Source organism: Tamandua tetradactyla, chromosome 18 (genome assembly GCF_023851605.1).
Source record: "Tamandua tetradactyla isolate mTamTet1 chromosome 18, mTamTet1.pri, whole genome shotgun sequence".
Taxonomy (NCBI): domain Eukaryota; kingdom Metazoa; phylum Chordata; class Mammalia; order Pilosa; family Myrmecophagidae; genus Tamandua; species Tamandua tetradactyla.
The window spans coordinates 68,561,887-68,585,287 of NC_135344.1; the positions used below are offsets into that span (position 1 = coordinate 68,561,887).

At 43.2% G+C, this 23,401-nt stretch overlaps 1 protein-coding gene and 1 pseudogene across 1 annotated transcript; both read right to left on the minus strand.

Annotated features, from left to right (window-relative positions):
* Window positions 1-554: 554 nt before the first annotated feature.
* Window positions 555-13,841, minus strand: LOC143662446 (large ribosomal subunit protein uL15m pseudogene; annotated as a pseudogene).
* On the minus strand, window positions 11,564-19,499 carry ZBTB14 (zinc finger and BTB domain containing 14). Its single transcript, XM_077135906.1, has 3 exons — window positions 19,260-19,499; window positions 16,803-16,861; window positions 11,564-15,714 (listed from the first exon to the last, which is right to left on the minus strand). Exons 2-3 carry the CDS (start codon window positions 16,803-16,805, stop codon window positions 14,368-14,370), a joined length of 1,350 nt encoding a protein of 449 aa, XP_076992021.1. The 5' UTR covers window positions 16,806-16,861; window positions 19,260-19,499; the 3' UTR covers window positions 11,564-14,367.
* Window positions 19,500-23,401: the final 3,902 nt, after the last annotated feature.

The following is a 23,401-nucleotide window of genomic DNA, read 5'->3' on the forward strand; positions in this document are numbered from 1 at the left end:
GTTATGCCAGTTGTACTTTTTATTTTAAATCTGTAATTTAATTAAATATTTCACAAACTGATAAATAATCATGAAAAGAAAGAAAAGGGTTGCTTCTGTTAAAAAATTAGTTGGGTGCTTTGATGAAGTAAAATGGTTAAATTGTCAAATTAAGTGTAGGTGAGACATACATAAAATATTGACCAAAAAAGAACCTAAAAATCTGGATGTAATCATTGTTTCACAACAGTTTTAAGTTCTCTCTCCATTTTAAAGAAACAGTAGTATTATGGGTATGAACTATTAAGATATAATCCAATTTAGTCATTAGACCCACAGAAAGGACCTTGACTTCGTATCAAAACATAGGTAAATAAATGTACATTTTTTTCTACATAGTCCTTGCTATAAATTTTTATTTTGATTTCTGATAAAAGTGAAAAAGAGATAGGATTACACTGAAAAGTAACATCAACATCTGGAGAATTATCCATCAGAAAGATACAATGAGAAATACCTATTTTTCAGGCCCTTGTCCAGTATTCTTTAATAACTCTCCTTTCTTGGAAGGGAATTCACAAGGTGTAATACGGGAGGAGAGTCTCATCTTTAGACTTTAAGGTTTTCTTATCAGCCATATTCACAACCTGTCCTGGAGCAAGTCTGAAGGAAATCTGTCTTGGGTCCTCCTGAGAGCTTAGCATTCTGAAGAGCTCATCTTTGGAGATATCAGGTAAGATATAACCATACTTCTTGGAGAGCTCAAGTCTTGCTTCAAAAAATTTGCCAGGATCTGCCAGATAGCCAGTTCCTTTACATTGGTACAACAGGGGACCAGGGATTCAGGTAGAAGCATAGATTTTGGAATGTCCACACAAAAAGAATGCAACAAGCTTGCATAGAAATTCCAGAATTCTTGGATCATAGAAATCTGTTGTAACAATACCACCACATTTTTTAATTGCAGCAATGGCTATATCTGAAGCCAACTGTACCTCAGTTTTAACTTTAGCCTTAATGGTGTCAGACCTCTCCTCTACAAGCTGGACACAATAATCCTTTTTTAGTGGCTAGATGGTCACATCTCTCCCATTAACAAGCTGGTTAAGTCAACAGTCTAAGTAGGATCAACTCGACCCAAATCAATAAGATACTGCAGTCTATTGAGACTCAACCGCTGATAATGGCATCTGAAGCTATGTCTTTCATTAAACCCACATTTTGGCATTTGGATGTAAAATGGAGTCTGGCCTCCCTCAAAGCCCACTGTGGGCTGGGTGCCCCTCTGCCATTCTTCTCTATGGCCTCTGTCACAATTCCTACATCTTCTCCAACCCCTTGGTCTTCTCTCCAGTTTCCTGGATCTGGAGTTTGACCTAACTTAATGAGGCTGATCCATAGCAGGACCCAGAGCAGGTCCAGCGCTTCAGCCCCACCACCCTGCACGGGCCCACCATGACACAATAAATGTTCACTTAAATGTTTTAGGTACCTGTTACTTTATCCGTATTCCTGACTAAGTGACCAAATCTTTATTTGCTTAATGCTGTTAGGACTTTACTTTGCAAAAACACAACATATACATATTAAATCTACCTTCATCCTTTTCTTATTATTCCATGAATAATAAGATGGTGTCTATGCAATCCTAGACTCAAATGAAAAATGTGGGGCCTTCAAATAACTGGCAGTAATTTCTTATGTATAAGGTTGTCTTCCAAAATGCTTCCAAAACAAAATTAGAACTTGTAGAAAACGTACAGACCCCAGTGAATGTTCCAATAAAGGAATATATCAGTATGAGATATGCCTTTGGAAGATAAAACTGGTCTCCAGGAATCTACTGAAAAGGTTAGTCCATGCGTAAGTGATTTTCACTACGTTTTAGAGTAAGTCAGTGCAAGTGGTGCGTGTCCTCCAGAAAGATAGGCTCTAGTTCTAACCCCCGCTACTGTGAATGTAACCATGTTTAGAGATTGGGCACTTGCACATGTAATTATTTAAGACAAGGTCATACCTGGCTAGAGAAGGCCCTAATCTGGTATGACTAGTATCATTATAAAAAAGGGAAGAATTTGACACAGACACACAAACAGACACAGAGAGGACCCCATGTAAAGACAGCAGCAGGGATTAGAGTGATATGTCTATAAACTAAGGAATGTTGAGGATTGTCTACAACCACCAGAAGATCGGAGAAAGGCACGGAACAGATTCTTCACCAGAGACTTCAGAAGGGAGCATCGTTCTGATAGCAATCAAAAGCCATGAGTTCTCTGCCCCATGTGCTCAAATGACCAATTCCTGAGTTACCAAGATTTCAGAGAGAAAGAGTTTATTGCTAGGTGCTAAGCAGGAGATCAGATGGCCTATCAACCTAAAAATCTGTCTCCCTGAACTTCAGTAACTCTGATGGCTTTATGGTATTGAAAGATGGGCAAGTTTTAGGTTAACAAGCACAATGGCTAGAGATGAAGAGGTTAGAGATGATCTAATTATTGAGCATGCACAGATTGACTACATGCTTAATCACAGAATGTATATAAGAAATGGTGGCCTTAATATGATGATGGGTATGATTTTTAATATTATAATGAGGTATAGGTCACTCATAGGTTAAAATTTAAGCTACAGTGCATGTCAGGTGTGCCAAACTTGCTTAGATCCAGTTCCATCTAGCACGATAGTTTTGAAACTGGGGTGGGTTAGTTCTGGGCTGATTCAAGGTCCTTCATTAATAAACATCAGGGACTATCTTTAGTGATCATAGGACTCTAAAGTTGAAAAACAGGGTAAGGGGGTCCAAGTAGGGCCAGTCACAAGGTTTTTAAAATCACAAGATAAAGGCTATATAGTCATACAGTCATTATCAGAGATCAAGGCATCTGGATTACAGTTCAGCAATTTCAGGTATTTCCCTCTGGCTAGTCTAGTATACTAGGAAGTAAAAAGAATTATCTATATAATGATTTAGTAATCGTAATCATCTGTTAAATCCTAACTTCTCAGTTTCAGTCCTGCCAACACCCTGATTTGGGGTCTCTAGCCTCCCGAACTGTAAGAAAATAAATTCCTGTTGCTCTAAACCACCCAGTTTGATACAGTGATCATTTGATACAGTGGCACTAGGAAACAAAATACAGTCAAGGACAGATAAAGCAGTAGATTTTTTTCTTTAATACAAATAATTGAATTCTTACTGGTCTCTTCAGTTTTATCTTTTAAAATGGATGCTATTGTATATATCCTAGACCTGATAATGTAAATGTTAAGAGGAATTGTCTAACACAACTGGTAGAAGTATAAATGATAGCAACCTTCCTGAAAGGAAATTAGACAGTTTGTGACAAAACACTAAAATTTCCATATATTTTGACCCAGCAAGTCTACTTCTTAAGCTCTATCCCCTAGAGTTATATGTGCATATAGATGTGCACAGAGATGTGGCTACATAGTGGGTTTTAGATGCACAAAAAATTAAGCATGCAAAAAAGAGTACTAATGAAGGCTTGAATAAATAAATTATGGTAAGATTCAAACAATGGAAGATTTGTGCGCTAATTTCCTTCCAAAGTTCACAAATTAAAGATTTACAACCAAAGTACAAGAATCTACATTAAGGAAATTTACTAAAGCTTCACATTTAACGTCTGAGCCTACAGGCTACCATCAATAAACAGGTCTGCATAAATTTCTGCCAAATACTAATATTTAGATCTTCTTATAACTTCCTTAAGAAATGGTACTGGTACTTCTGGCCATCCATAACAGAATGAACACAAACTGCTATTTAATGACAGTACAGAGATTTTAAAAATATATCCTAATAGAAGGGGGAATTAGGAAGTCTCTATATTGCAGGACACCAGGACTGGCTTAAGGGATGAGGGCTGAGGGGTAAGATGAGGGGTGGGGGCAAGATATAAAAACCAGGGTGGGCCACGGTGGCTCAGCAGGCAGAGTGCTCGCCTGCCAGCCAGAGGACCCGGGTTCGATTTCCGATGCCTGCCCATGTAAAAAAAAGAACTAAGAAAAAAAAAAGACATAAAAACCAGGGAGCCTAAAGTGAACATTTACTTGTTAAAGATGTTGAAGGGGTGGGGGATGGGTGAACCAGGGCACCAGGAGATCCTACCTACCACTTTTAAGAGGCCTTTTTCTTGGCTTGGCATTTGCCCTGTTACTAGAGCCCTTTATCTGTTTCCTAGAGTCCTGAGAAAGATGCTGCTGCTAGTTCTTGCTGGACATTCAAAGCTTCTGTGAGAGGATGGAACCCTGAAGTATCTCACTTTATCATCTTGATCAGGGGCAGGGAGTAGGTTATATATTTTTGATGTCTATACTTATTCAAATATTTTTATCATGAAAGCACCCAAGAAGTTTCTGGAGCAGAGAGTAGAGTTATTATTACTTACAGCCATACTGCATGGTTCCCCTTACCCAGCATCCTCTGCATGACAGATGAGAACCAAATGCCATCTACATGTGCAGGATCTGCTCTGCAGGAAACAGACCCTGAAATTATGACTCTTGGGAGTTTTTATAAACCACAGACCGCCCTTTCCAACTAGGAGAAGTAGAGAAACCTTTGCTCCTTATTCATGGGCAATCCTTTGGCATGTAAATGACAGGTATAGGCTCTGGTGGTTCATCCCCCCTTTGAAGTGTAAACATATAGGGAAGTTGAGACTCTAAATCTCTTGGAAGTCTCTGGCTATTCAATTGTCCTTTAGCTTTTTTTAACCCAGCTACCATGAAAGTTTGCTCAGAAAGCCCAAACCACACAGAAACATGAAATCATTCATTTCTTGACATTATGTCGTATCTGGAATTCTATGCCCATCCAAACTATCAATTAAGTGTGAAAGCAAAATGAAGCTCAAAAAAAAAAAAAATCACCTCCTATTTACCTCTCAGGTTGAAAACCAGTTCCTCCACAAAGAGAGGAAGTAAGATCAAGAAGACAACATGGAATCCAGGGAATGTGGATCCAAATCAAGAAGCCTGTTCTAGGATAATGGTAAAGGGTGACTCAGCACAGCATCAGTGCATCAGAACTCTCTGAGAGTTCTTTAAAAAGATGCAACAGAAATATAACCCAATGCCTCTGAACATAATGATAGGAATGCCTACCTGCAGGGAAACAGAATTTTGCAAGTAAGGAAAATAAATCACAGTATACTAAGTGGCTCAACTGCAATGGCATTTCCATAACTATCATAATATAAGTAATGAACTTTGATTTAACAAAATTACGATATGATTATATTTGGAACACAGGAGGGACACAAATGTGTGTATGTAGAAAATGTGAGAGAGAAAGAAACTTCCACAGGAAGAAGTTCATAAATAATGCCTAAACCTGAAACAAGTGAGAAAAAGCAATACAAGCATTTACTCTGAGATGTCAAGGAAAATACCAAATTGAGCAGCTAAAATAGCTGAATGTGATTGCCTTGAGAAAAAGAGGAGAGGTGGACAGGGACTTCTGTTTTTAGTAACAAACCTTGTGGAGTCATGCACATGTATAATTTTGATAAAATTTTAAAATTTTTATAAGTAATAATCTAGTTACTGGAGGAAATGACAAAGAGTGTATCTCAATATCCTTCCCCAAATGTGGTGTATATATATATATATATATATATATATATATATATATATATATATATATATGCATACAATAGGATATTATGCAGCAGTAAGACAAAATAATGTCCTGAAACATATGAAAAGATGGATGAACCTTGAGGACATAAAGCTGAGTGAAATAAGCAAGACACAAAAGGATAGATAGTGTATAATTTCGCTTTTATGAGAGGCTTATAATACAGAATATAGCGGACATAGAGTTATATGGAAGCTAGAGATGGGTGAACGGTGAGCTAATGAGGTTGAACTTAAATGTAAGGGAATGGATGGAAGTGAAGGCAGTTCACTAGTGAGTCTATAAGTAATATTGTCATATTGAAGGTGAACATGACTGAAAGGGGTTGAATAGAGTCATTGTATCCCACCGATTAACACTGCAAATATAAATAAGTCCTTGTATGAACTACTTCAAAGGTATGAATCTCATACAAAGAGGTTATAATATCAGAGTATGGGAAAACCATTGCATGCTATGGCTGTGTTTAACAGGAAGACATTAACAGGGCCACAATACCAGGGGTAAATTACGGGAGTGGGGGCAACAGTTAAGGGGAGGTCTAGATTTTCTATCTGATGAGGGTGTGTTTATTGGTTATTTTTCTCTTGAGAGCAATGCAAATTGTCTAAAACTGAGAGTGGTGATGATTATACCACTAAGTGGGATAATGTGAGACATGAACTGTTGACTTTGGACATTATACATGATGCCCAGTAGATGAAGGTGGCTGAAGGATACACTGACTGAGAAGTAGAATGGTGAACGGTGGTATAGCCATATGATCGAATATTGTGCTGTTATAGAAAGGAATGAAGTCGTGAGGCATGTAATGTTGTGAATGAACCTGTGGGACATTATGTGATGCAAAATAAGCCAGAAAAAATAACAGCAAATATTGTGTAAGCTCTTATAGCTGTCATATTTAGTCAAGAGCTGTAATGGTAATGTCTAGATATTGAAAGGCTGTGCTATATATGTATAACCTGGTTTTCCCCTGGAACTTTGAGTACCTGTATGACACCTAAGAATCAGAGTAGGAGTTCTGAAGTTCTGAAGGTCAGCATTGCCACATACAACAACTGCTAAAGAAACTGAAAAAGAGATCAGGCTTCAACTAGAGATAAGAGCTAAGCTGACTGGGTCAAGACTAAGGTAAATCAGAATACAGGAGTAAGGAGGACACTGTCTGTATTTTAGAACTTCACCTACTCTATGAGACCAAAGGAAGAGAGTTTATTTTGTCCAAAATCTAAATTTTCTGTAGCACATAATCTAACTCAACCTATCTGAATAGATCATTTAAATAACCCAAACACAGTTGAGCCCAGGATGGGAATGACAGCTTGTAACTCTATATAGCTTAATACAATGCCTGAATACATCCCAGAGTATGTTGAGCAGATAATTAAAAAGTATTGGCAAAGTCCCTTGAGGGATGGGAGAAAAAAAAAATGTGTAACTATTAAACTTTACCACCAGGGAAACCCCTGATACTGTGTCAAACAATAGAGACTCCCAAGTCAATAGGCTAAGCTTGATCTTGAATCTTGAGGCTTGCTCTTGTGCAGCTTATATCTGTAGCGGAGAAGCTAAGCATTCCTATAGTTATGCCTAAGAGTTACTTCCAGAGGACCTCTTTTACTGCTCAGATGTGGCCTCTCTCTCTAAGTCCAACTCTACAAGTGAAGTCATTACTGTCCCCACTATGTGGGACATGACATCCAAGGGTAAAAGTCTCCCTGGAAACGTAGGAGATGACTCCTAGGGATGAGCCTGGCCCTGGCACCATGGGTTGGAAATGCCTTCCTGACCAAAAGAGGAAAAGAATTTTAATGAATGAGGTATCAGTGGCTGAAAGAGTTTAAACAGAGTTGAGAGGGTACTCTGGAAGCCACTCGTATGCGAGCTTCAGCTAGATATTCCTCTTTCTCATGGTTTTCCAAACCCCAACCAAAACCATTCCTGCCAACCCTACAGAACACCTAGGGCTTTATCTGAGTTCTACAAAGGTTCCATGTGCTAGGATTACTTTCCAGAAACCTACAACCTCCAGGGGGGTTCCTAGACCAGATAAGTCCTGAAACCCAGAGAGGCCAGCCTCTCCAGAACATCAACTAGTTCCATCCCCTATCCCATATAATCAAGAGCCCTTTCCAAAATGAAAAAGTTAGAATAGACATAGCCCAAATACCCCTAAAGATTGGGAGAAAGATCAAAGGAGAAGGTGGGGTTATAACAGAGAAGATAGGATTTAACAAATGAGTATGACTGTTGGATCATTATATTGATTTTTTTTTGGTCTCCAGTGTCTTGGAGCAGCTAGAAGGAAAAATCTATAATTGTGGAACTGTAACCCATACCGAACTCTGAAATCTGTCCTGTAACTTAACTGTTGCAGTGTGTTTTAAAATGTACTGCTTTTTTGTATATATTTTATTTTCACAATTAAAAATATATACATTCTTCCCCAAAGTAGATTTTGGAAATATATTCTTTTTTGTTTGTTTTATTTTAGTAAGTTGAAGAAGCCTTAATATGCCCCACTTAAGAAACTGATGTCCAATTCCTAGGACCTATAATTATTTCCTTCCAAGTAAAGATTATAAATCTATTTCACTTAGCACTTTTTCCAAGTTCTTTTCTGTATTTCTACAATATAGTAAGGCATTTTATCCTGCTTTAAAGCAAAACAAAATAGAATTCCAAGTTCTATTTTATTTTGATGTAAAGGAGTGTAATGTGTAATAATAATGTAAAGCATAAAGCAGTAGGAATAATTTTCTTTTTCTTTTTTGGGGGGTGGAAGTGGGTGAGGGGCCTGGTTATGGGAGAATCAGAACATATTAATCTGACAGAGATTAAAGATGATTTATGACGAGAGAGAGAGAGACAGAGAGGATTTGGTCTTCTGGGGCCTCCCTGGCCCACCGGCATCATGCAGTAAGGAAAGCTGGCTGGTAGTTGCCAGCTTCATTGCAACCACCCATCACTTTCTAGGTATATTTCTCTGTTACCTGAAGCAGAATATAATGTTGCTTTACCGTCTATCTGGTCCCTCCCATGGGAGATGTCTTGGACAAATAAAAATTGCAGGACCACTTAGCCATAGAAACAAAGGCAGCTGCCCAGGTAAATGCCTCTCTCCCCTCCAGCGCCTCCTCCCTAACAGAGTCAGCAGGGGTGAGTGTCCAGCTGTAGCTGCTCCTTTGCTGGAGTGTGCTCCTTTTAAGGGTACATGGGCTCTGGAGGCGATGGACCTGCCCTCTGGCCACTCAACATTGGCCGGATCTTTAACTTCTTCGAATCTTAGTGTCTTCATCATAATAATGCCTGCCTCATAGGGCTGCCATACTTACACAAAGAGATTTCATCGATGGTGCCTGATACCTGGCAAACATTCAGCATGTCAGTGACTGAAGTACATAATGAGAAAGAAGCAAAAGCAAAATAAAGGCAGGGATGACCCACAGGAATGCGAGGCTTCCACCCTCTGATTAAGGACAGATGACTGGATTTCAAATGAGCGCCTAAGAGTGTAGAATGCTCTTACGGAACTCCTTCAAGATGCCAGGTAGCCTCAGAGGATCTAAAATGAATGGAAGAAATCTTTTTTCTTTTCTTTAGATTTTTATCAACTTACTTGTTATCCTACCATATAGAGCATCACAATTAAATGGTGGGGGTACACTAAGGCATACCTACTGTCAAGGACACTCTGTCCTTTCTGAGCCACTGCCAAGCATTCCCTGTTTTCTTACAGTGCTTCCTCCTTAAAACCTTCTTAGTAATATCCCTATTCAAAGCTGCTGGAAGCCAGATTATTGTTACTTCTCTAATTTTCTCAACATTAGTACCATTTCTTGATGCCAGGATCCATTATTTTTAAGAAACACAGTGTTGGTCCCACATTACCATTACTCTTTCTGAAATTCAGTATCAGTGAGAAAAATGAGAAACGTTCTAGCAAATGGTAATATTTAATAAGTATATTTTCTCAGTATACATTCAATAAGCCATGTGAGTTTATTTTGCTACCACTAAATCTCATGCCTATTTATTTAAAACCCAACTTATTTAAAAAGTATGTTCCACCAATGGATTAAAACACATACTAGAGTTTTGTTTTGTTTTTAAAGCATTCTGCACATTTGTCATCATTAAATCATTTGTGAGCTTTTGTAAATTTTTGTAAAGCTTGGAAAGGTCAACATTCAACTCCATCCTAGAGGATAAGCCCCCTGAGGGCTGGAAAGGGATCTCCCTGGCACCTCTTACTATGACTGGAACATAAAGGCCATTCATTCAGTACATTTTGACTTTAATCTTATTCTATAGAAGACACTTTTATATAAGACTAATGGAAATATCCTCCCTCCAATGGAGAGCAACTGACTAATGAACTGGGATTCTGGAACAAAAATGAAAATCAGAATTTTGGGGAAGGAGTCCAAGTCCCTTGGGGAAGAAAGCAACAGATTATCCTAGAATTTATGCAAACCAGAAAGGGAAAGGTTGGATGTAATCGGAAACACACCCAGATTCTAGCAAATCATAATAGTAAAATACTTTTTACAAACACATGATTTTTTGTCATGAGACTCAAAGAAGAGCCAGCTCTCAAAATTGCAATTCTGACTCTGCCCTCACAGAAATTCCCGAAGGAAAACATGGAATCCCCCACAGAAACCAGCGTTTACACTTGACTACTCCAATGACTTACTTACAACCAAGTACAAATGATGGAAGATAACAAAGCCAAAGAAAAACTTAAGATGACTATATGGGCTCGTAACACCAAGCCCCAGAAGGGTTGACGCTTACAGAAATACCAAGAAAACCCCAGCTTCTGTGGAGATTTTTGAGGTCTAGGTCTACAGCTTAGGATCAATGACTGTACTGACAGGTGTCAAACGTACCTTCAATGTTACTTGCTTTCTCCACTTAAGGAAGAAGGGAACATTTATGGAGCGCTGAAAAAGTGCTGGATATTGGCCTAAAGGTTTTATATGGCTTATCACATTTAAACTTCACAGCAGTCCATGAGCTGGAAACTCCTATCACTGTCCCAAAGATGATGAAACCAAATTTTGACATTACAACTCTGCCTAAATTTGCAACTAATTGAGCAATAGAACTAGGATCTAAATCCAAGTTTGACTCTCAAACTCTTTCTGTTAAACCACACTTATTTCTTGTTATACTGACAAAATTTAAAATGAATATTGGCAACTGAGAACATCTCTTGTAGAGATCCTGAAAACACATTAACTGGGGTGAAATCAGTATGGCAACCCATAAGGAATCATGATTAACAGGGGATGGACAAATGTCATTTTCATGCTCAAAAAGGTTTAAGAGACTGGGAGGGGACACACAGCTCTGCTAGGCAGGGGCCAGATCAAGTTCAGGGCCTGTCCAATACCAGGTGAATAAATGACATGCTACCTTTACACATCTGGAAGGTTGCTGAGTAGATGTAGGGTTAAACTCATTTGGGAACAGTTCCAAGGGGCAGAAAGTTCCCAGTTACAAGAGGGTATGTGAAAATGGGGACATACTTCAAAGAACAATGCTAACAGTTAGAGCTGTCTCAAGATGAAATGTGCAATCTGGGAATTAGTGAGTTTCCCCATCACTAAAAGTGGTTTTAATTTAAATTAAATATTAGCAACATGAGAATTAATTTAGGCCTTCACTGGTGTCAGTGGTTACCTTGTATTCAGCCTGATAGCTTATGTATCTCCAATGTTTTTCTTTTTTAAGGGGGGTGGGGTGGGGGCAAGGGTGGTGGTGGCAATGGACAAAGGGACTTATATATAAATATAAACAGCAAGGAGAAAAGTAAAAAGTTCTCCATTCTCTCTCTCTCCTGGATCCCACAGCTCCTTGATTTCTAAGACTCAGAATTCAAGACCCTAACTCATATTGTAGTCTACTCCTCTTACCCTTACTTGGTAAGATTTTATCACTGTACACAGCATTACCGTAGGAAAATGAATTCCAGGTTCCAAATGACTTACAGATACTCTTACATGACATAACCCATTAAATTGGAAACTACATAAATCTGTACCCTTCTCCCTCATTCCAATCTCTTTTATTGTTTTAAGAAAAAAAAAAGGAATTGTTTAACAGGCTCACTTGATGGTGCCCTCAGTAATCTCCAGCAATTCTAGATTAGTGAACAAGTTAATTAGCTAGCAAATTATATGAAATTTAGACTTCCCAAAATTCCCTTCCTTGATCAATTCCAATACAATGCAAGTTAGCAGAACGGCACCATCAAGTGTATGGACATTCTCGTTATACAAACAGAAGAAAGCACATAGCTTGTAAATAGGGAAAAGGTAGTGATGTTTGCATTTTGTTTCCTTTTGTCTCACACTGTAGATTTGGTATAAGCACATTTCAGAATTAACTCCTCGTGCTGCTGGAGGTCCTCTGAAGAATCTAACCTGATAGCTTCAGCACCCAGGGAATTATAAAGGCAGCTGGGTGGGGAAAAGAGCAATCTTAATAACTAGGACCCATGTTATCACTTCACTGCATCAAGAAAGCAAAGACATGCATCCTAACATATACACAGATCCAGTAGCGGTGGTAGAAATTACAGCATAAACACACTTCCCATGCAAAACAGGCCAAATGATTAACACCTGCATACCACAAAGTGCCAAAAAATTAAGCTTTCTTTCTTTTTTTTTTTTTTTTTGGAGTCCCATTGAAATTATGCGGCTTCAATTCAGGTAATACCACACACTTATCTTTGAACTCTTTGTAGACCCCAGATGTGTGAAAGGTTGCTATGAAAAAATGAAAACAGGAATGATATAAGTATATTTTCTTTTATGTACAAAAACGAAGGCCCAAAAAAAGGTTTGTTAAAGTAGCTATTGACAAGATGTTAAATGATTTTTCCCTTGCTTTGGTTAAAACAGCCTAGGAACAGCAGTCAGTTCCCCTTCTACAAACAGCCTATAAACACAGTGACAGGACTACTTTCCATACAGAATAAACAACTTTCAAGAAAAGAAATTAAATTAATTTTAAACTAAATTAAACATTTTACCAATAAATAATTTTTTTTAAAAAGTAGCATCTTCATCCTACAATCTTGGGCATAACATATACACCAATTTAAAAACACAAAATTTCTCCCACAACAGTAATTACAGGTGTTAATGTAATTAACATAAACAAGTTATGAAATGAAATTACTTTAATATATCTTTAAAAAAAATCCTAGGAACAGAAAATTAATTAAAATTGACGTCGTTCTAAAATTGTACATATTCTAAAATAATGGATTAATACTTTATTACAGAACATAATTCAAACTATTATTGGCATTTCCATATATTCCTAAAGAAATGTTTAAAAGAACATTTTGTATACCAAAATTGGAACAGAATTTATGATTCTGATTTTTGGCTATGAAAAGGCAATCAACTTCTATTTAAAACTGTAATCAATGATGAAAGATACTTCAAAAACATAAACATTTGGTCTGACAATCTTTAATACTGGTTAAAACAGTCTGATGTTTGTTGCTGTTGGAAATTATTTGAACCTAATGTGCAAAAAAAGTGCAGCTGCCTACTTTTATGTGAAATACATATGACCAACAATTCTATACTATTTACACACAAAAGATCTTAAATTTAGTCATTTAATTAAGCATATCATCTCCCTTATGGATAAATTTTGTGCTGCAGAGAGCCTAAAATTTGATGACATTCTCTTAAGTTAGACACACTACTTGAAGAAGCGAATCTGTTTAGTCCTAATTTTGATCCTAAATAAAAATGCAATTCCAAAATCAATCAAGAATTATTTTGATCAACAAAATTGTGGACTCCTTGCAAAAGTGAAAACCTATCTTTAAGAGCCAGGTTCCTTTTTGCCCTTGGCCCTTTCTCTTATCACTGATCCACTCTGTAAACCTTCTTCAGTTGCAGAAGTGGCAAAATAAGAGAAACAAAAAAGAACTCAGCCTAAAAGACTATCCAACCTCCTGGTGGGTTCCCACAGCCAGCAGGGACATGTGACGTTACATCTTTTGGGGTAGGTACGGGGCAATCAAAATGAATGAAGCAAAACTTCAGCAAAGCAACCATCAGTTGTCCTCACAAACAGTGAAAAATTGTGATACAAAATCAACAAACCAAATATATACGTACTACCTTGCTGCATGTTCAGAACTGGTTTTCATATCTGCGCAGTGTCCTTAATCAAACCGCCCACCAATACTTCCCCTGTCTATCTGACGTATCTCGATTAAGTTACCAAAACTGCTGTTTCGACCACAAGTCACATACATAAGTGTGATGATAAAGAAATCAATTTGCTCAGTTATCACTCTGTACAGGGCACTCACCAGCACGGCCAGTGGAGAGTATTAAAAATGGAACAGAAGTCCCTCACTTCTAAACTGGACATAGGAGCTCTCAAATTAAAATTAGTTTTTTTTTTAAAAAAAACAACAACAATAACCAAAAACCTTCCTGGCAACAACAATACTAGACCGCAGAAAGGACGGTGAAACGGTTTGGTCAGAACCTAGGAATGTATTTCCTTGAGAAGTTTGTCAAAATATCTAACTGAGCACTATCTCGAGACCAGCGAGTACAATGTTCTGTAAGTTTTCCAACAAACGCACGGTGACCGGTGTTGGTTCACTGGGACCGATGTCAACCTCACCCTCTGCTGCTGGGGCCGGGTGCCCCTGGCTGGGACCCTCAGCTACACGCTATCGTCTCCAGCTGCTGCTCGGCCTCGGCCGCCATGGCCGCTGCCTGCAGCTGCTCTGTCTCGCTCTGCATGGCGCTAGGGGTCACCTGCTTCCTCTCGCTGTGCATATTGTTCTCGTGCCTTTTCAGATCCGACGCCTTGGCGAAGGCCTTGGTGCAGGAGCCGCACACGAAAGGCTTTTCCCCCCGGTGTCGTCTCTCGTGGTCCTTGAGGTGGGACTTGTGCTTGAAGGCCTTGTCGCACATGTGGCACGCGAAGGGCCTCTCGTTGCTGTGAACCCGCTCGTGCTTCTTCAAGTCCGGGGCACGGATGAACGACTTCCCGCACACCTCGCAGCTGTACGGCTTGTAGCCCGTGTGGATTTTGAGGTGCTCTTTCAGGTGGGCCTGCGTGGTGAAGCCTTTGGTGCACATTTCGCACACGAACGGCCTGTCCGCCGTGTGCAGCTTCTCGTGCTTCCGCAGGCGGCCTTCGTCCGAGAACGTCTTCCCGCACGCCTGGCAGGCGATCTGCTCCCGGTGGTGGCCGTACAGCAGGTACTCGAACTTCATGTCGCTGGCGGCCGTCGTCCAGCCCGGCGTCTGTTCGTCCTTCACTTCGCTCATGCCGTCGTTGAACGCTAAGGCTTGAGGGGTCTGCGAGCCCAAGTCTTTGGATTCCGGGGTCTCCATGGATTCCACTTCCTGGCCGTAGCAGTTCACTTTGCGGACCTCCTCACTCCCCAGCTCTTTCAAAATTGCCTCCTGAACCCTGAGCGTGGTCGTGGGCGACTTGCCGTCCTCCTGACTTGGGGGGGTGCCTTCCACCGTGTCGTCGGAAGGACTGTCGTCCTGGTCCCCGATCTCTTCCACGTCGTCGTCCTGCGTGTCGGCGGCATCCCCGATGGGGCGGTTTATTTTCAGGCAATACTTACTTTTGGACTGGCCGTTGTTTTCATCGGGACTGGAAACATCACGCTTTTGAGAACAGAGTTTATCCAAAAACCGGATGCCGAGGATCTGCCCTGATGACATCATGAGGTTAACATCTTCTTTTTTCACAGAAATCTTCGCCGTGTACATGTAGTTCAGGACCTCTTCGAATATGTCGGAACGAAGAAAATCTATTTCTATGACGGAAGAGCTATCGACTTCAAGCTTCTTGAAGAGCTTTTTAAAGTAGGTGCTGCAGGCGGCAAGTACACATCTGTGGGCTCTGAATTTCACATCTTCAACCACGATAGCAATATCGCAGAATTCTCCTTCCAGGCGCTGTTCATTTAACGTTTTCAGGAACAGAGTTTTATGATCATCGTCATTATATTTGATGGTTTCAGACATACTGATGAAAAACTCCTATGAAAATTTAAAACAAGAGAGTCTGGTAAATAGGAAGAACTTTCTGAAACAGAAATACAGCTAGATGATCATTTTCGAATGGATTTTTGTAAACTAAAGATTTCAGGAAGCTAACGTTTAAGCGTCTGGTTTAAGATGTGAATAGAAAAGACTAACCCAAACTTATGGACTTCTATATTGTTACTTCTATACAGCTTCAGTTTATTGAGTATTTGCCTAGTTGGAGTAATAATAACAACTTTTACTGATACCTGCCAAGTAGTGCTCTACCGGCTGTAGAACAATTTAACTAATTTAACATGCAAAAACTCTATGAGATAAGTAAAATACTATTTCATTTTATAGCCGAGTTAAGAGCTTGCCCAACATTCTATACTTATTTAGTGGACAAGCGGGGATTCTAATTCAGGCAACCTAGTCCCCAAACCTGTGTTTCCTGACAACTAGAAGCAATGATGACAAATCACTTAAGCTCAAGGTTCAAGAAAAGAATTCTTTTGTCCTGTCTGCTAGACGACCATGTATGGGAGAAGGTTCAGTAAAAGAACTAATCGAGCTCAGGGTTACATTTCCTTGATAGAAGAGACAATGACTGTTGTAGGACAAGAAAGGGATATTTTTTTGCCAAAATACTCCATTCAGTGTTGCCTTCTAGTTTTTCCACCAGTTTTGGGCCATTTCTGAATGAGAGGGTTAAGATTTCATAGATCCTCGGACAATTCGAAGACTTTTGGGAGGACAGCCAAGAAGGGGTCTGTTCTGCTTGGATGCCAATGTACCTGCCATCCAGATGAAGATGCCATCAAGTTGGATGTATTTGACAGTAAAGAAATTTGGAGCCAATAGGAAAGACATCTTTCACCATGCGAAGGAACTGATTTTTAAAAAATAGTGTATTTTATGTTTTACTTTCAGAAACACTGTTTCCCCTTGATTCAACAAAGTATAAATATGAGGAAAATACACATTTTCCCCAAAGAAATAGAACCACTAATACATAACCAGAATTGAGACATACATATTTGAAAACAAACACCAAATTGTATTCTCAAGGTTGACTATCCAAAGTTTTAAGTTTAAGTTACCATGAACAACTCAGGCTGTTATCTTAATGCTTTGAACTCTGATCAGGGGCACGCCAGACCTGCAAGAGAAAGGACAAAAAGTGGGATAAGATCTTCTATCCCAAATCCTAAACCAAGAATGTTTTCAAGCATTAGTTAAAAACAAATAAACAAACAACTTTCCTTTCTCATGGGCCACTTGTTCAAATACCCACTTTTTCAGGGTGGGGGCTGGAGCTGGCAAGAATGCATCTGGCAACATTAGATCCACCCTGAAGAAATGGAAACTAGAACAGGTAAAAGCTGTAGCACCTGGGGCATGGAGAGGCTGGGAGATGGGAATCGGAAGATTGGGTCCCAGAACCACTAAGGAATTTCTCAAGAACAAAGCTGGTGTCCACATATGTACAGATGTTGGTAGCAATACAGATTAATGCCAATAAACGTTCCCAGTCCCCACCATTTACTGCTGGGTAGGCAGCCTTTTACATTTTTCTCTAGACATATATAAGCATACAGAAGTATATAATTTTATAAATAGAGACAATGTTATGGAAGCACACACACCTAACAGCTAACATGGGAGGAGCAGGAACAGTAGCTGGCTCCCCACCCCCACCCCCAATCTGTGTGTCATAGCACACATCAAACTATCTTGGTCTTCTAAGCTTGCATTTGAGAAATCCAGGTATTTTTACTTCCATCCCTGTCAGGACTCAATGAATTTTTAGTGTTGTGAATCTCACCTCCCACCAGGACTCTATCCTGCAAACCAATATCCTGAAAAACTTAAGTTTCATTTATTGAACAGTGATACAACGCAATTAAGCTGCCTGGCATGCTAGCAGCAAATGACTGGACTGGAATACTACTTTCTATCAAAACTGGTGCAAGACTCCAGCCTAGAAGGAGCATCCCCAAAACCACAAGAAGTTCCCTCTAGAGAAGGGTGAACACACCAAGAGGCTGTCTAGAGTAGGGAGGGGTTTTCTCAGCTGCAATGTGCCGGTTGGGCAAAACTATTTCTAAGGATGCTTCCCACTTTAACTTTTTGTCTCTGCTCCCTGTCCCCTGGATGCACCCGGCCTATGGTCAACCCTAGAGGGAAATCTTTCTACTGTGTCATTTCCTACTGTGTCAGTAACTCTCCCTAGGGCTTGTGGGATAGAAGTGCATGGGACTAAAGAGAACGGTGGCCATACAGTAACCATGGCAACAGATTAGTGGGCTTAAAAATAATTTTTCCTTTTTTGGGCCAATTTGTATTTCACCAACCCTCTCCCTGTCAAGATCCCTAAGGACCGGAAAGGAGAGACCATATGTTCAGCGTGCATTTTACTTTTGAGATGTTCCATTTGCTCAGGTGAGTCAAACTGGATGGTCCCCGTTGCCAGGATCTGTGTAGGTGTACGGAAAGATGTAGCCCGACCACACTTTCATAATAAAGCTGCCCCTTCCTGTGCGATGTCCAAACCGCTGGAAGCCAGCGCTACCACTTCAGAGCAGGGAGCAGGGTTCCTGCAACCGCTCAGCTTGCAGAAGCAGTTGCAGCTGCAGCGGGCTTCCTCTGCCGGGAGCAGCCAGCGGCTGGCAATGGCGGCTGCAACCACTTCCCCGCAGAGAGCTCGCAACTTCAGAGCGGGGAGGAGGCGGGAACCAAGCGCAGAACCCGGGGCGCCAGCAAAACCTAAACAGCCCTCGTTCGAAGGTTTCCGGCCGGGGAAGTGGGGGAGTGGAGGACGCAGCTCTGAGTCCTTCGGAAAACAAAAGCTCCCGGCTTCTCAGCCGGGGAGGGGGGGGGAGAAAGGGATTGCTTTTCCTTTCACAACCGAGGCCCGCACCGCCTCTGCTCAGAAAGAGCGAAAGACAGCAGGGACCGAGACGGGCGTGCGCCGCGCCCCGCTCCGCCGCGGCCCCGAGCTCGGCCCCGCGCACTCCCGGCCTGCTCGCGCCGGGCCCTCCCCGCCCTCCCGCGGCCGGGGGCGGGGGCGGCGCGCGGCCCGGACGGCTCCCGGAGCTCGGCGGGTAGCGGCGTCTCGGTGCCTGCGCGGGGTCCCGGCTCCCTCTTCCGGCAGCTCGGGGCTCCGGGAAGGTCCCGCCGCTCCAAGGGGCGGCGCCGGGCGGGCTGCGCCGCGCGGTGCTCGGGGCCGTCCCCACCCCCACAGCGGCGCACTGCGGCGGTGCGAGCGGGGCGGCCATGAACTCGCCGCCGAGGCAGGGCGAGAGCGCGCGCCGGGGCCGCCCGGCCGCTCCCCGAGCCCGCCGCCGCGCGGCCCCCGTGCGCTCCGGCCCACCCAGCCCACGCCGTCCTCGCTCTTCCCGCGCTGCCGGCGGCCACTCGCACGTCCTGGAGCTGCTGGTGCCCCAGAGCGCGGCGAGAACGCGCGTCCTCCCGGCCCCGCCGCGCCAGCTGCCGGCCGCCCCCGCGCCCGCCTCGCCGACGGCCCTCGGCCCCTCCGCTGCCCGGCCCGCGCTTACCTGCAGCCTGGCACAGCCACAGCCACTCCCCGTGGGCTCCCCGCGCTCACTACGCGCAGGCTGGGCACAGGATGGACGCGGGGCGCGGGGGCACGGGGAGGTGGCAATGTGTTTTGGATTTTTTTTTTTTTTTTTTTTTTAGAGTTTGGGGAGGGGGCGGGGTAGGGGTATCGTGCACGTCTCTGGTCGTAGCAGCCCTCCTCCTGCACGAGCACGGACTGCCTAGCCGGCCGCGAACACCCCCACCGGCACCCCCCTCCCGTGCATGCGCGGTGCGGGCTGGGGGAAAGGCGCGCGCCGCTCGCGCAAGCACGGAACCCGATCAGGCCTCTCCGCGGGCGGGTGGCGAAAGGGTTAATCCGGGACCTTGCCGACGCCTTCTAGGGAGTCTACGGGCCGCCCCCTCGGAGCCCTGGCCTGCGCACGCGCGCGCACGCGCGCGGCTTGGGGCGCGCGGAGCCCGCGCGCGGGAGAAGGGGTGGGCGGGGCGGAGCCTCGGAGGAACCGGGAGAAGGCACGAGCGCCGCCGCGCGTTCCCGCCCCGCCGCGAGCTCCCGCTGCCCGCCCCCGCTCCTGGCTCCCGCCCGCGCCTGCCGCGGAGGGCTCGGGTGACGGACTCGCGGTGCCGGGGACGCGGGTGCCGGCGCTCCCTGGCCAGCGCGGGTGCCGCCTCCGTGCGCGCCGGTTCTCGGGTCGGGCGCGCGCGGGCCAGATTCGGCGAGTGCCAGGCTGTGCGGCGGCTCCTGGGGCGCTCCCTGCGCCCTCTGCCTCCACGCGCATCGGCGACCCAGGACGCGCACTCGCGGCTGTGCGATCTCGGCTGGTGTCGCTACGGCGTCGTTACTTTTATCCTGGGAATAGTAGGCGCTCAATTAAGGCTTGTGGAAGAAATGACAAAATGTCACAGCTTTCTTTTGCAGGGCAAGGGGGCGTCCTACAAGCTCTGCATCTAGCCAAGCTCGCGCCTACGCTCCCGTTCTGAAGGAAATGTCAGGGGGCTGGAGGCGGTAGCACGTAGGGGCCAGTTTCGAGCCTGGAGTCTATTTCATTTAAACCTTCTCGGGAGCGCTGCGATACCTCGCACAGTTTTACATCTCGGTTCAGCCAGAGTAACGGCTCCGTTGCGGTACATACGAAGTCGCATTCCTTCTGACGCGGTGGCTGGGCCTGTGCGAGCCTGGGAAGTCCCGCTCCGCGTGCTTTACTCAGCTAAACCCGGGGTTCTGGGCAGCAATTTATGCATCCCCTTAGAGATACTCGAGTTGGCTGAGATTCTCCTTGTTTCATCAGTGTTTAGCAAAAAATACACGCGGAATTAAACATCTAGAGTTTACAGGAAGACCTTTGTCATGGGGTTGTGTGAAGATTAAGTGAGATAATGCTTGTAAAGTGCCAGGTACCTAGTAAACATTTTAGGGAAGCTATTATGACTAGCTGCATGAATTTCCTTAAAGAAGTTCTATGTGGCCTCAGCCAGAATTTGTTATATTGACACTTGTTTAACGTTTCACAAGGTGCTTTTATACATATCCTTTTTTGACGCTCACAAAAGCACGGAGGTGAGTCAGTCTAATGAATGAGGCAGAATAGAATGAAAGCATTCTAGAGTTAGATGTACCCAGATCAAATACTGGGTGAATTGTTGAATTTTTCTAAACCTATTTTCTAAATTGAGATAAGGAAAGCGTCTAATAGGGCGCTTGTGAGGATTAATTGAAATAATGCCCAGGTAAGTGCTGAGCTCCAAGACTAGCTCAGTGGAGTTGAATGACTTGCCTCCTCAGGACAGATGAAGGGTTTAGGGGCAGGGGCAGGACCAAAACCAAGTTTTCGCTAAGATTCCCCAGCTCATCCTACCTGACACCAGCTTGTTTTATTCTTATTTAAATAGCTCTTAAAATTGCACCTCCATCTGTCTGGTTTGTGCTTAAAAGGGAATAATAATAGGACTAATATAGGGTCATGCTACCTAGCAAGAGAGCTGTCCTTAAATTTAGCGGTATGGAGGATGCTGCCACCACTGTGGTGCATTGTCTGCTGCTTGCTTGGCCCCCTCCTCTCTACCCTCTCCCCCACTGCCTGCTCCCAGACCATATAACTGGATGGTCTAGCCACTCATTGTGCATATGGTTACTGTCTGCCTGCTATGTAAAGACGATCTTTTTGCCTGTAGTTAGGTCAGGTTTACTGATCTGATGAAATTAACATGGTTCAGTAGGGTTTTTGAGCACTACTATGCATTCCTCAAGTGATAGATTTCTGACATCTTGGTTTTGTATCAATTAATCCTCTTGTTTGCTTTATGCTTGTGCCACTAGGGGCTTTGCCTGGCTGTCCCTTGCTAGGTCACAGGAAGTCCTGGGGATGAGTCTAAATTGAAGGGCAATTCCATGTGAAGGAGGAAGGGCCTGACCCAGACAGATGACCTTGATGTGTTGCCAGCATCAGCACTCTCTAGCCCCTCAATAAACACCAGCACACAAGTAAGTCGCGAGTTAGACCTCAGTACCACCGGGAGGAAGTTAAAGGGACACATTTTGGGGTTGATCAGGACAGAGCTGTTTAGAACACACACCCATGAAGGAAGTTGTCCCTCTCCTGCCAGGGATGGCTGTCATTCAACATGGGCTCTTGGGTCCTTGACTCTGCTGGACAACACTAAGAGCACATTGGGACACCCGTGGCTCAGCCTGGCTGCCTCCTGAGTGGCACCGGTTTCCAAGGACCCTGAGGATTGGAGGTACTGAGATGTAGAGCCTGGGTTGTGGGGTGTGGGCCTGTGGTGTGGAGTCTGGGGTGCAAGCACCTGGGACTGTTACTGAGCAGCCCCCAAGGGGCATCTGGAAATGTTAGGGTCATTTAGGGTTTTCAAAATGCAGGGTAGTTGATTTCTCCATGTCCTTGACCTGTGGCCCTATAGCTCTGACTGGTGGAAGGTGGACAGACTGAGAGTGGACCAGCTCTGAGCAGATGCTTTGAGAGGACTTGTTCTCCCTCTTTGCTTGTATGGCCCACCATGAGAAGAACATACCCAGGTAGCCCCTAGTCCTTCAGCCTGGGTCCTTGAATGGGAAACAAACCCTACAGAAGGGTCCCAACCTTCAGCCTAAGCCCACCAGGCTAGGGAAGTGACCCCTGGCCTATAGACCTGTAAGAAATAAATGTTTGTTTTGTAAGCCACTGAGATTTAGAGGGTACTTGTTTATTGCAGCAAAACCCAATACACCTGCACTAGGAGAAATGTCCCACCCAAGTGCCAGAGGTACCCTCCACCCCGCCTGAAAATGCTGCATACAGGAAATTAAGAAAAAGTAAATCCAGTCCCTGACTTCGGGGAGATGTGGGGTAGATACGCACATTCAACAAGTAATCGTGTAAATAATTAAAGTTGTACATTGTGATAAGTACTATTAATAAAAAGTTAGAAAGCAGTTGATACGGTGAAAAAGAGTAACAGGAGGAATTAATTTTATTCAGAATTAGTGAAAGCATCTCCAAAGACATCCATCTAAGACCTGAAGGGTGAATAAGAGATAGGCAAAGGGTAGTGGGGGAAAACATTTGTGGCAGGGCTGGGAACAGCATGAACAGAAGGTGGAAGGAGCTGGGTGTGCTTGAGGGTCTGGGGGGAGGACAGTGAAAAGCACGCAGCATGTGAGATAGGTCAGGGAGCTCAGCAAGGCCCAGCCCAAAAGGCCTTCTGGTTCCATTTGGATTTTATGTTCAACCAAAATTGTTTAGATAAATGTTTTAGTCTCATAAGTAAAGTAAATTCAGCTCCTAATACAGATGTCTCCAATGGTAAGAGTACTCATGTGAAAGTTTTAACACAGTTGGACTTTTTTAAACACCATCAGCTGAAATACTATCTTTATGCCATCAAAAAAAAAAAAAAGAAGAGAAGGTAACAATTTATTATTGAAATTCACTTTTTAATGACATATATTTATAAAGCACTATCCTAAGAAGTATAATTCTTGTGTACTTCCATAAGCAACTGCTTGATGACTTTACAGCAGTGAAACTAATCTAGAGGAAATTCTAAATTACTTTAGAAGAGAGACAAAACATTGCCCTGTCTCTGGATCAATAGAGAAAATGTGTTAAATAACAGTAATAAAAATACTATAATTACACTATCT